This window comes from Vulpes lagopus, chromosome 12 (genome assembly GCF_018345385.1).
Source record: "Vulpes lagopus strain Blue_001 chromosome 12, ASM1834538v1, whole genome shotgun sequence".
Taxonomy (NCBI): Eukaryota; Metazoa; Chordata; class Mammalia; order Carnivora; family Canidae; genus Vulpes; species Vulpes lagopus.
This window is the reverse complement of record NC_054835.1, coordinates 54,651,485-54,664,689: the sequence shown is the minus strand read 5'-3', so window position 1 is coordinate 54,664,689 and position 13,205 is coordinate 54,651,485. Positions and strand designations below refer to the sequence as shown.

At 57.5% G+C, this 13,205-nt stretch overlaps 1 protein-coding gene across 2 annotated transcripts; it reads left to right on the top strand.

The window, feature by feature from the left end:
* The first annotated feature begins 2,376 nt into the window (after positions 1-2,376).
* On the top strand, positions 2,377-12,763 carry FDXR (ferredoxin reductase). Of its 2 annotated transcripts, none has more exons than XM_041723696.1 (12): positions 2,377-2,556; positions 3,302-3,399; positions 8,365-8,460; positions 8,671-8,793; positions 8,999-9,112; positions 9,467-9,568; positions 10,335-10,442; positions 10,688-10,772; positions 10,888-11,087; positions 11,170-11,341; positions 12,020-12,190; positions 12,332-12,763. In XM_041723696.1, exons 1-12 carry the CDS (start codon positions 2,478-2,480, stop codon positions 12,460-12,462), a joined length of 1,479 nt encoding a protein of 492 aa, XP_041579630.1. In that variant the 5' UTR covers positions 2,377-2,477; the 3' UTR covers positions 12,463-12,763. The 2 variants fall into 2 exon arrangements, with proteins under 2 accessions (XP_041579630.1, XP_041579629.1); XM_041723695.1 differs by having other exon boundaries at positions 11,158-11,341.
* Positions 12,764-13,205: the final 442 nt, after the last annotated feature.

Genomic DNA, 13,205 nt, shown 5'->3' with positions numbered 1-13,205 from the left:
GCATAGTCCTGGCTAATGACCCAAACCATCCTAATCCATACCAATGACTCATTATTATTGATCTGGGCCTGAGTGGGGAATGGGCAGCCCTCGTACCAGACCTGGCTGTACCACAGGAGCCTGGGAACAAGACACTTGATTTCTTTGCAGCTCCATTTTCTGTCACTCTAAGGATGTGGGCTGGGAATGCAATGGGGGTTGAGAGGGAAGGAGGGGGTGATAGGAGAGATTCTACAGAGACCTAAGATCTAATTTACAGAGGTATATGGGAGGTGATAATATTGATGATGGTGATGACGATAGCTAACATTTTCAGAACTTATGGCAAACATTTTTTTGAGAGGGAAGGGGAAGGGAGGGGCAGAAGGAAAGGGAAAGAATCTCAAGCAGGCTCCATACCCAGCACAGAGCCCTACACGGGGCCCAATCCCCCCGACCCTGAGATCATGACTTGAGCTGAAATCAAGAGTCAGACGCTTAACCTATGGAGTCACCCAGGTGTCCCGAGATAATTTGTATTTTGGGCTTGGTGGACCATATGGTGTCAGTCACCACTACTCAAGGCAAGTGTGAAAACAGCCTCCGAAAATATGTAAAGAAATGAGCATCGCTGTGTTCTAATAAAACTTACTTTTTTTTAACTTCATGTCATTTTCATAGGCCACAAAATATTATTCTTCTCAATTGTTTAACCATTTAAGGATGGAAAAACCATTAGCTTGCACTAGCACGAAAACGGGTGGTGGGTTAGGATTTGGCGTACAAGCCCCTCCCTGGTCTAGAGGGACAGGCACAAAATACAAGGACTTGGTAAAAACCAGGAACAGTGTTTCCTTCTCAGCCGTGTGTGTGTGTGTGACAAACAGGCACGTGTCCAACATCTTGTGGTAATTCATCAAACAGTATATGTATGATTTGTGCACTTTTCTGTTAGGGTTCAATAAAAAGGCAATTAAAAAATGGTAAGGCAGGGGCAGCCGGGGTGGCTCAGTGGTTAAGCACCACCTTCGGTTCAGGGCCTGATCCTAGAGACCCAGGATGAGTCCCACATCCGGCTCCCTGCGTGGAGCCTGCTTCTCCCTCTGCCTGTGTCTCTGCCTCTCTCTGTGTGTCTCTCATAAATAAATAAATAAATAAAATCTTAAAAAAAAAAAAAAGGTAAGGCAGTGTAATAAGCGATGATGCGATCAAGTAGAGTGTCCAGGGGACAAGCAGGGGCCTTAACCCAGTGTGGGAGAGGACAGGTCAGGGAAGGCCTCCCCAAGGAAGTGCCTGGCGGGAGGGACCATGGGGGAAAAGGAAGCTGAAGCTGGCCTTAGGTTTTTGGGTCAGAGTTGATCACGGATCCCGTCTTTTAAATATATAATTTTGGGAGCCCCTGGGTGGCTCAAGTGGATCTGCTTTTGGCTCAGGTGGTGATCCGGGGGTCCCAGGATCAAGCCCCGCATAGGGCTCCCCATAGGAACCTGCTTCTCCTTCTGCCTGTCTCTGCCTCTCTTTCTGGGTTTCTCACGAATACATAAATAGATAAAATCTTTAAAATATATATATTTGGGCAGCCCCAGTGGCTCAGCGGTTTAGCTCCGCCTTCAGCCCAGGGCGTGATCCTGGAGACCCGGGATCGAGTCCCACGTCGGGCTCCCTGCATGGAGCCTGCTTCTCCCTCTGCCTGGGTCTCTGCCTCTCTGTGTCTGTCGTGAATAAATAAATAAAATCTTAAAAAAAATTTTTTTAAATAAAAAAATATATTTATATATATTTGGTCACCGTGGATTTTTTTTTTTGCATCAGTTTCGTCCTCTTAAAATGTATTAACATATTATTTACCTTAATTACTGAGGTTGTGCCCCTGAACTCCTGCACCGAGGCCAGGGCTTCAGCAGCCTCCCCCTACCTGAACCGGACAGCCTCCGGCCGGGGTCACACCCGCAGGTGCGACCAAAGTCCCCGCAGGAGCCCTTTCTTCCCGGACTTCCGGACTCCGTGGTGGTCACGCTAGGGGCGCGGCGGGTACGCCTTCAAAGGGGGCCGGCACTGCGTCATCAGAGAGCGACGGGAGTCTCCGAGGGGGAGGGGCTAGGAAAAGTAAGCTCCTTCTTCATTGGCTCGCTCCTTCGGGCGGGATTGCAACAGTGATGGAGATTCGTTCTCCTTCAACTCCGGCCTTCCGATGATTGGGTTGGGGAGACATTTATTAAGTCGTGACGGCTCCGAAGTCCTGGGGGCGGGACGTCAGCGATAAGGGGGTGGATCCGCGGGCGGGATTCTTTTGGGGGGCGGGATTCTCTCGGGGATGGGGGCGTGGCCTCCACGCGGCGCGTCCCCGGAGCGCGGAAGGCGGGAGTTGGGGGCGTGGCCGCGCAGGGGCGTGGCCGGGTAGGGGGCGGGGCCGGAGCCCGCGCGGAGCTGGGCTCTCCCCGCGCTCAGCGCGGGGCGTCTCCGGGATCCTGTCCTCCGGCTGGTCGCTCTTCCCAGCCATGGCTCCGCGTTGCTGGCGCTGGTGGCCCTGGTCGGCGTGGCGTCGGGCCCGGCCGCCTCCCGCCGGGAGCACCCCGAGTAGGAGCAAGGGGGGCACTTACCTACCTGTAGGGCGCGGGAGGCCTGCGAGCGCCAAGTGCGGGGATCCGAGCGGAGCTGGGGCAGGGCTGGAGAGGGGCGAGAGGGGACCACGGCGAGACCCGAGCGGTGCACTCACGCCGACGAGATTGGCGTGGGGCACGGGGGCACGGGGGGGCCTGTGCGGTCAAATGTGAGTCAACAGAGGTGAGAAGGGGACACCGTGAGGTGCACAGGTGTGAGGCGGGGTGCATGGGGGTTATTGAAGGTCCGAGGTGAAACAGGGGTCTGTAGGAAGCACCGGGCTCCATAGGGACAACACGGTGTTCCGCGGAGGGAGAGTGAGGCGAAGAGGTGCAGCCGGCCCTGTGGGTGATCAGAGGACACCCACAGCGCCGGGTGGGGAGGACTTGGAGTCGCTGGAAGGATGTGGTATTCTAACTGGGTGGGTAAGGACCCCTGTAAAGCAAGATGCTGTACTGTGCAGGGCAGCTTCAGGGATGATGGGGGTATTGAGTGGGCATAGTAAATTCATGGGTGAGATGCAGGGCTCTGGACTGAGACACAGCCTTTGGTGGTTCAGACGAAGTAAGGGACCCTGCAAACGCCAAAGCTTTGAGGAAAAAGAGGAGGAGGGTGCAATTGGAGGTGAAGCTCGAGAAGTTCTAGCTTCTGTCTGGTGCTGATATTGGCTTGGGAAGTGCTGATCTGACCTTCCATCCCTTCCCCCCCTGCCCCCCATCAGGCTTCCGGCAGCAGTTCTCCACGCAGGAGCAGCCCCCCCAGATCTGTGTAGTGGGCAGTGGACCCGCTGGCTTCTATACCGCCCAACACCTGCTAAAGGTAAGCCACATTTTTCTGGTTCTCTCTCTCATGATTCACCTGCTCCAATCCCGAGGGCAAGCCCGACCCTCTCTGGGTTTTATTTTTATTTTTTAAACTTTAAAAAAAATTTTTTTTTAAATTTTTATTTATTTACGATAGTCACAGAGAGAGGGGGGGGGGGAGGCAGAGACATAGGCAGAGAGAGAAGCAGGCTCCATGCACCAGGAGCCCGACATGGGATTCGATCCTGGGTCTCCAGGATCACGCCCTGGGCCAAAGGCAGGCGCTAAACTGCTGCGCCACCCAGGGATCCCCTCTCTGGGTTTTAAAAGCACCCCTGGATCCCTGATGGGGACAGGGCTCCCAGTACATGTAGACTGGACACTCCCTGTATATTTTGTCATCTACATCCGGGGCTCCCCACTCTAGGGAGAAGTGGTCAATGGCAGATGGTCTGCTCTGCCACCTTGGCCAGGGCCTTCAGGGAGTTTATGCAAACGTGCAGGGTGACTTTATCCTGCCTCTCATCTTCCCTTCTTCTCTCTCTTTGTGCTCAATGTCCTATGTCTGAAGGCTACTCCCTCTTCTCAGGGTTTTCTGTCCCTGAAACCAGCCCTCCCCATGCTATGTTGTTCTTTCAGCCTGCCCTCCACCCCCCTTCCCTCCCACCCCAAGGCCAGAGCCTCAAGGCTTACAGTGTTGGCCTTTGGTGGGCAGGGCCCCAAGGCTGCTAGTTATCCTTGAGACTTGGACAGATCTGCGTGGGAGGGAGGAGGAAAGAGGGAGGGAGAACCTCGGGTGGTGGGGGAGGAGGAGAGGGGGACTTAAGCTGACTGTCTTCTGTCTGTGCAGAGATAGGAGAAAGGGTGAATATGTTAATTATACACACACATATGCAGAAACTGAAAAGGTAGGGTGATCCATAGTCCTATTTTGCCTAGGGCATGGTGCTTTCTATGTTAAGACTAGGTGGTCTTGTGGAGACCAGCATGGGTTGGACACCCTGCTGAAAAGTGACCTATAACATGCCTTCCAAGCAACACAGGTGAAAGAGCTAATTACTGAGGTGTGACCAGCAGGAGCTGAGTTAGGTGCAGTCATTCAAAAAGTCTTTCCTGGAGAAGGTGCATTTGAGCTTCACTGAAGGAGGTCATGGGCTCTGGAGAGGATCTGGCACGTGTGAGGATCATGCAGGGACCAACTGCCTTGTGGTAGAAGAGCCCTGGGCCCTGGGACAGAGACCAGGGCTCTCACGGGGCCTGGGGGGGATCCTGGAGGGCTTTGTATAAGGTGCACTTGCTGGCTGACCCTAAAATTTGGGGAGTGGGCCTTCCAGGCAGGCTTCTCCAGTGTGAGCAACGGCTCTGGCCTACACTCAGCCAGCACACGCTTTCCTAGTGAGAGGTGCTGGGGGATGGACACAGGAGCCAGTTTCAAGCCAGTCCTTGCCCACGGGGAGTTCCAAGCTACTGGCTGTGCTTTTGAGCCAGGAGCATGTGCAGTACATGTGGGGCGGTGGCACTGAGCTGAGCCAGGTGCTGGACAGTGTGTCTTTTCCCCTCAACAACTTTTGAGGCAGGTGTATGACTCTTACTTCATAGGTAAGGACACTAAGGCTGAGCGACATTGCCCAGGGTCCCACCTGGACAGGGAAGATGCTAGGATCTGAGTGCAGGCAATCTGATGGCAGAGCTGCTCTTTTTTTTTTTTTTTTTTTTAAATTTTATTTATGATAGTCAGTCACAGAGAGAGAGAGGCAGAGACACAGGCGGAGGAAGAAGCAGGCTCCATGCACCGGGAGCCTGATGTGGGATTCGATCCCGGGTCTCCAGGATCGCGCCCTGGGCCAAAGGCAGGCGCCAAACCGCTGCGCCACCCAGGGATCCCTTTTTTTTTTTTTTTTAATTAAAAAAATTTATTTTGGGGTGCCTGGCTGGCTCAGTCAGAAGACTGTGTGACTCTTGTTCTTAGGGTCTTGAGTTCCAGCCCCACCTTGGATGTAGAGATTACTTAAATAAATAAAATGTAAGATTTTTTATTTTAATTGAAGTATAGTTGATACACAATGTTACATTAGTTTCAAGTATTCAGCAGTGATTCTCCACAGGCCTGTGTGTTGTGGGGATACACTCAGCACAGGTGTAGCTACCCTCTGTCACCATATACTGCTTTTGCAGTGCCATCGACTGTATTCCATATGCTGTACTATTCATCCCTGTGACTTATTCATTCTGTAACTGAAACCTGTGCCTCCCACTCCCCTTCACCCATTTTGCACAACCTCCCACCCTCTCCTCTCTGGCACCCACCAGTCCGTTCTCTGTATTTATGGGTCAGAGCTGCTCTTGAGTTCCATGCTGGGCCATCCATTCAGCAGTGATTTATTGGACCCTGACATGTTCTAGGCGTAGGCTCGACACTAGGAACGTGGGTGTGAGGAGGACAGACATGGCCCCTATGCTCAAGACATGACAGCCTAATGTGGAGGGCGTGGTTTATGGAGTGGAGGGGAAGAGGGTTTTACAGTTCCTGAGGCTCTAATAGTGTAAGCTCAGAAACTGGGGGTGGAGGGTGTGGAGGGCCTAGTGCACAGAGAGCTGTGCCCAACCCAGCCTGGAGGAAGAGGTGTCCACGTGGAGGAGCTGCCAGCTGGACAAGGGGTGGGTGGCAGGCCAGAGAGTCCCCAGCACAGACAGTTGCATGGATGCAGGTCCGCAGGGGAGAAAATGCCCCTTTGGGGACAAGTGAGTTGGGGAAGAAAGGCTTGTGGGTAAGGGTGGAGAGCTAGGGAGGAGGCAGGTGAGCCCAGATCCAGGGAGCCTCCAAAGCCAGCCTTGGAGGCAGGCAGTTTCTCATGGTTCTTTCTACTCCCCTCCCTTCCTTCCATCACAGTCCTTGGGGGTACCTATCAACAGGTACGTTTCCGTGCCTAGTTCAGACCTAATCAAACTGCTGGTTCCATGGCTGGATCCTAGGAATCAACCATTTTAAACAAACACCCCAGGGGATTCTGAAGCCCACTGCTCTGGGTAGTTGGCTTCACTGAAAGGTTCTAGGCAAGCACCCCCATTTTGACCTGTAGAGCAGACAGTGGAGCGGGGAGGCAGGGCTGCAGGCCAGGAGAGCAGTGGGGAGTGGGGAGGAGGAGGGGAGGGTGGGTTACTGGGCAGCATTGAGTGGAGTTGGGGATGGGCCCCGGTGAATGGGTTAGGAGGGAACACAGGAGCAGGAGGAAATAGTTTAGGGGGAGGGAGGAGTTGACTTCCATCTAGATGGGTTTGAGGGTCTGCAGTGTCGTCCAGGGCTGTCAGGTTTGGAGGGGGCAGTCCTGGCAGGGGAGAGAGTAGCTCTGCAGGAACCTGAGGCCGTAGGAGGGAGTGGATGCGACTTCCCCAGGGAATGTGTGTCAGGGGGATGGGAGGGGTCCCACATTGGAAGCACCACAGAGAATGTTTTCCTTAGAGGGGAGCAGAACCCTGAGAAAGAACTGCCAGAGGGAGAGGGGAGCTGAATTAGGGAAGGGAAGATTGCTTGAAGACAAGGTTGGCCATGAGAGATATCCAGTAAACACCCCCACAGGCCTAGGATCCCAGCGGTGGCCTTGGATGGGACAGCATGACCAGAGGGGAAGGATCCATGGCAGGAAAGGACAATAAAGGTGAAAAGCCGGGCTGTGTATGGCACAGACCACTAGGCTAAGCAGTTTGAACTCTGTCCCTGGGTGATGAGCAGCCGGGGAAGTTTTGCAGGCAAGGCCGGTGACGTGCAACAGTAATAGGAAAGGGCAGCTTTTTGACTGAGCACTCAGTGGTAGGTCAGGTGCTGGGCTCAGTGCTCCAGGCCTCGCTCTTTAAGGAGAAGTTCAGAAACATTCCCTGTGGCACAGAGCCTGGCAGCGGAGGGGCTGGGCTTGGTCCCTGCAGCGTGCATGCAGCATCAGTGGGGCGTGAGGGAGTTGATTTGGGTGCTACCTATGGGTGGCACGGATGGGCAGATGGAGAGGGGCTAGACCTGGGTGCAGGCAGTGGAGTGGAGAGCAAGAAGGGATTTGGACAAAGGTAAGGAGGTGAGCATGAGCCTTCGTAAGGGTGAGGGCAGCTGGAGGGCAGGAGCTCATTTGGCCTGAGTCCCACTGGGCCTGAGTCCCACTGGGTCACAGCAAGAGCCTAGGATGGGGTGCAGGCAGGGCAGTGTCATCCATACGAGCCCCAGCTGCTGGACCTGTGGCCCCACATCTCTCACTGCCCTGACCTTCTGGATGCTTCCCAACAACACGAGAGGGGGCTGTTTTCTGTCCCAGTTTACAGAGGAAGAGTCTGAGGCCCAGGCCAAGCTGAATGGTGGCAGAGCCAGACCAGACTTGTCTGCCCCACCGCCACCCTTTGCCTTCCCCATGGCCCCCGTCAGTGCTCCCGAGGGCAGGCAATACGGAACCACTGGATCAGTGAGCTTGTTTTTTCTAAGACTGAGAGTGAGCCACTTCCATCTCCCTCTGACCCCTGAAAGCCTCAGCGGTGCTCCCAGCCCCGTGGCCTGTGCTCCTTTTGCCAACAGGATGGTTTTGGAGACTGGAGCTAAGGCGGGTGTGAATTTCAAAGGGAAGTCCCCAGCTCATCAGACTGGCGGAGCGTTTCTAGAAATATTGAAGGGTTCGAGGGCAGGGCTGTGTGTTGTGCCTGGCCCAAGTAGATGAAGAAGCTCCTGGTACAGCTCCAGTGGCGGGAGAGCTGCCTCTCCCTTGGTTGGCCAGAGTCCTGGCCATCTCGATGGGCCGGCAGTCCTGAGGTCTGGCCTCATCGGCCTGGGCTGCTGTGCTGCCCCGCTCCTCCTGTCTGGCTCTCCTGGCAGATGGGGAGTTGGGAGCCTCTCTTTCTCCCTTTGTCCTCAGCGCACTGAGCTGGGCTCTGCTGCCCCATCAGGGAGGGGAGGACCCATAGGGCCCCGCCTCTCCCTCAGCCCCACCAGCTACCACCCTCTCCCCAGCACCACCCCCGGGCCCATGTGGACATCTATGAGAAGCAGCTTGTGCCTTTCGGCCTGGTGCGCTTTGGCGTGGCGCCTGACCACCCCGAGGTGAAGGTGGGTCTCTCTGGGCCAGAGGAGGAGGGGTTTGGAGACTTGGGTCAAGGTAAGGAGGGGAGGGAGGCTCCCGGCTGCATGGAGTGATCCCAGGCCCTCTGTGTGGATGCCACGCAGGTTCCCTTCCCGGGGACATTGTGAGGCAGGGGTGACACAGGCAGGATCCCTGGAGTGCCTGGGCCCTAACCCTTCCCCTCTGGGGCCTTGCAGAATGTCATCAACACCTTCACCCAGACGGCTCGCTCGGGCCGATGTGCCTTCCGTGGCAACGTGGTGGTAGGCAGGGACGTGGCTGTGCCGGAGCTGCAGGCAGCCTACCATGCTGTGGTGCTGGTGAGTGTCTGCGGGGGAGGAAGGGGCTTGGGGCAGGGCAGCAGCCTGCTGAGGGATGGAAGGCAGTAGGGGAGAGGTCCAAACTGCTGGGCAGGGCCCTGGGCAGGGCAGGGGGGTGGCAGCTGGGGAGGAGGAACTGGGAGGAGGCCTGCCAGGGTGGGCCTGGCCCCTTAGCTGCTGCCAGACACTCTGGGTCTTTCCTCAGAGCTATGGGGCAGAGGACCATCGGGCCCTGGAAATTCCCGGTGAGGAGCTGCCCGGTGTGTTCTCGGCCCGGGCCTTTGTGGGCTGGTACAACGGGCTTCCTGAGAACCGTGAGGTGAGTTTGAGGAGCACTCCTGCTACTTCTTCCTCCACACCCCTCCGCCAGGGCCAGGGGCAGCTCTTGGATGCCACAGCCGGGCAATGAGGGAGCCACTGTCCCAAACTGCAAGGCTCCCAGTGAGATGAGATGTGAGCTCTCTGGCTGCCTGAGAGGGGAGGTCAGCCAGGGAAGGCCTCTGGGAGAAGGTAGGGCTGGGTAGGAGAGAAGGGGCATCAGCTGAGGCTCAGGTGGGGAGGGATTTCTGGGTGTGGGGAAGCCTGGGGGCTTGGCTGGTGTCTGGGGCTGAGCTGAGATTAGCCTGACTGGGGCCAAGACTAGGGGAGCCCTACCCAGACCTCTCCCTGCCAGCTGGCACCAGACCTGAGCTGCGACACTGCCGTGATCCTGGGGCAAGGGAATGTGGCTCTGGATGTGGCCCGGATCCTGCTCACCCCACCTGAGTACCTGGAGGTGAGTGGGCAGGTCAGGGGCTGGGGGAGTGGCGGAGAGGGGGTCATACGGAGGAGAGGGTGCTGCTGCCTACAAGATTCAGGCCTCCCCTCCATGCTGAGCTCAGTGCCTCTGTTTCCCTAACACTCCAGGCAGTGGCCTTCTGAAAGGCAGCCCGTGAGCTTTGCTTCTACACTCCAGCTACATGGGCCTTTATTTAAAAAAACAAAACAAAACTCTTCAGTGTGTACACATCATTCCACCCTGCCAGGTGACCTGTGTTCATCTTTTAATTCTTGGCTCAGATGTCCCTTCCTCCAGGAAGCCCTCCAGTATCACCTTAATGGGTCCATTTCCCTGTAATACCTTCTTCTCAGTTGGCTGCTTCTTTCAAAGCTTGTCACCACCACAATTTTGTACTTATTTGTGAATATTTGACCAGTTATCACTCTTTCCACCAGATCAGAAGCTCTGTGAGGGCCGGCACCATGTCTCTTTTGCTTACCTTTGACACCCCACCCCCGGGGCCCCTTGCCTAGAGCCGGGCTCTTGCTAAACACTGAGGAAACACTTGTTGAACGAAAGACCAGGAGCCTGGTTTGCTGCTAGTAGTTGGAGCCCTTGGCGGAGCTGGAGGCAGTGCTCCATCCGGCCACCAGGAGGCGCGGCGGTGCAATTCCGGCTGCAGACCTCCCCCCTCCCCCACGGAGGATAGGAAAACCACCGAATGGAAAGTCCCCTTGCGCGGTCACTGTCCAGATGACTGCAAGCCCTCCTTTTGTGCCAGAAAACAGACATCACAGAGGCTGCCCTGGGGGTACTGAGGCAGAGTCGCGTGAAGACGGTGTGGATAGTGGGCCGACGTGGACCCCTGCAAGTGGCCTTCACCATTAAGGTGCTGGGGCCAGAGGGGGATCAGGGTCCCAAAGAGATGGCCTGCCCTTGGGGGGTGTGGCAGGACTGAGCCCCCCAGAGTGGCTGCCGCCTGAGGTGGGAGAAGGGGAGCCAGGGAGGGCCCCGGGGCCTCATGCTCCCTGTGGTAGGTGGTGGGGGGCTCCCCTCTGGGCTGGGCTCTGGGGTGGGCTCAGGAGTGGACAGTGCTCTGGGCCTGAACTCCTCTCCTCCCCTCCCACCCCCAAGGAGCTCCGGGAGATGATTCAGTTACCAGGAACCCGGCCCATTTTGGATCCGACGGATTTCTTGGGCCTTCAGGACAGAATCAAGGGTGAGGGGCCCTGACCTGACCCCTGGCTCCCTAGGGAGGGGATGGTCTAGGCCAGAGAGGGCTGCGGGGAGGGCGGTGACGCAGGACAGACCTGAGATGTTCTCATTGCTGACAGAGGTCCCCCGGCCGAGGAAGCGGCTAACAGAGCTGCTGCTTCGAACGGCCACGGAGAGGCCAGGGGCCGAGGAGGCTGCCCGCCAGGCGTCGGCCTCCCGCACCTGGGGCCTCCGCTTTTTCCGAAGCCCCCAGCAGGTGCTGCCCTCACCAGATGGGCGACGGGCGGCTGGCATTCGCCTGGCAGTCACCAGACTGGAGGTGAGTCTCGTGCTACCCAGAGACACCCCTCTTCTCAAGTCTCCCCACTGCAGCCTCGTGCTGCCCACAGTCTCCTCCACAGGGTGTTGGTGAGGCCGCCTGCGCAGTACCCACCGGAGACTCGGAAGACCTCCCTTGTGGGCTGGTACTGAGCAGCGTTGGGTATAAGAGCCGTCCCATCGACCCCAGCGTGCCCTTTGACTCCAAACGTGGGGTCATCCCCAATATGGAAGGCCGGGTTATAGATGTGCCAGGTGAGAGGGTGCAAGAAGGCAAAACACCAAACTGTGGTGGGGGATGGAGAGGCTGGTGTCTCCTGGGGCCGTTCATTCATTCATTCGGCCAATGACATGCACTAAGAAACTGCTCAGAGCAGGCTCTGTCTCTGGACAGCGTCCTGGGGCCCAGCCACCCTCCTCCTGGCTCCAGCTGGGAGGGGAGGCCCCGTCTAGCCCACGTGCCCTCATATGCCTGCTTACTTAGTCGTGCAGTTGACCAAGGCCTGCCCTGGGCTAAGCCCCCGTGTTGGGGCTGGGCTTAGAGATACACCACAGCGCCTGTCCTCAGGGACCCTCCAGTCTGATTAGACACCCACATGCCTGCCTACTCGTTCATTCATCCAGTTCATGTTTCAAAGGTCCTGCTGAGAATGGTGGCAGGGCAAGACCCATCCATCCACTGTCCTCAGGGAGCTCCTGGACGACAGGGAGACTGAGGTGGGAGGGGTGGTGTGGTAAAAATAGGTGGAGAAGAATCCAGGGTGGTGGGCCAGTGGCCACAGTGGGCCCAGGTGACCTGGCTGCCGGGAGGACTTGGGGTGTGCAGATGGGTGTGCACATGTATGTCTGCACATATGTATGTGTGCTGGGGGCCCAGGCTTGCCAGAAGCATCCAGCCACTTCCCCTTCGCTGAGCCTGTTGTCTCCTGCCAGGCCTCTACTGTAGCGGCTGGGTGAAGCGGGGACCCACAGGGGTCATTGCCACTACCATGACCGACAGCTTCCTCACCGGCCAGATGCTGCTGCAGGACCTGAAGGCCGGGCTGCTGCCACTGGGTCCCAGGCCTGGCTATGCGGCCATCGAGGCCCTGCTCAGCAGCCGAGGTCTGGGCCCCATATGAGCTCTTGGGAGGTGTGGTGGGCAGCCCTAGCCCTTTCCACTGTTGGGGAGGAGGTGTATTGGGCTGGGGGTGGAGGAAGAGGAGGAGGAGGTGAAGGTGGTGACTTATCTTCCCTGTGCTTCAGGGGTCCAGCCTGTGTCTTTCTCGGACTGGGAGAAGCTGGATGCCGAGGAGGTGTCCCGGGGCAAGGGTGCTGGGAAGCCCAGAGAGAAGCTGCTGGATCCCCAGGAGATGCTGCGGCTGCTGGGGCGCTGAGCCTAGATCCTGGCCCGGCTGGCACGGAGAGAAGGCCTGCTGGGCCCGGGAGAGGGCCTGGGGCCAGTCAGCGGGACTCTGCACCACAGCTGTGTCCCCTGCCCACCCTGCACCGAGGTCCCGGCTGCCTCTTTTCCGGGGACCTCTGAGCACTTCCTCGAGGCAGAAGGTTGCCTTGCCAGAGATAACCTTAGGGATGGGTGGAGGCGCTGGCTGACTTTCTCCCTCCCGCCTCTTTCCTGTCAGACTGTGGAGGGTCACCCGGTCGGGAATACACTGGAAATAAAACAGCTGTAATGGAGGGCCAGTGGTTGATGTGCGACTTCTTTTGGGGCCCGGGGTCACCTTCCAGCCACGGCACCCCTCCTGTCACCAGGTGGCGCTGCTGAGCCAGCTCCCGGCTCAGGGGCCTCTAGGGGGCTTGGGGGGGTTGGCAGCCAGGCCTGGAACCCACTGTCCCTCTCGGCTTGGCCCTGCTGCCGCGACCTGCCCGCCTTCTGCTCGCACTGCGGGCATCCTGGGGCCCCAGCCTGCCCGCTCTGCTGGCCCCTCGGCCCAGTTCCCTTCCTGTTAGCCCTCCGCAGAACCAAAACAAGAAGAGAAAAGGCGGGAGTGAGGAGCCTGGGCGGCGCTGGCCCGGGGCCCACCTGGTGGCCCAGAGCATCTGGTATGGGTCCTCCCTCTCTGGCCACTCCCAAGGCCTCCACCTCTTGCTTTCCAGCCACATGGACAAGCGTTTTAAA

What these genes read in the sequence shown, in the direction of transcription:
- FDXR (XM_041723695.1), top strand. Translation starts at nt 2,478, where the DNA reads ATGGCTCCGCGTTGCTGGCGCTGGTGGCCCTGGTCGGCGTGGCGTCGG. An exon ending in TCCCGCCGGGAGCACCCCGA is followed by an intron (nt 2,557 to 3,301) that starts GTAGGAGCAAGG and finishes GCCCCCCATCAG; the next exon opens with GCTTCCGGCAGCAGTTCTCC. An exon ending in GGCTTCCTGAGAACCGTGAG is followed by an intron (nt 9,113 to 9,466) that starts GTGAGTTTGAGG and finishes TCTCCCTGCCAG; the next exon opens with CTGGCACCAGACCTGAGCTG.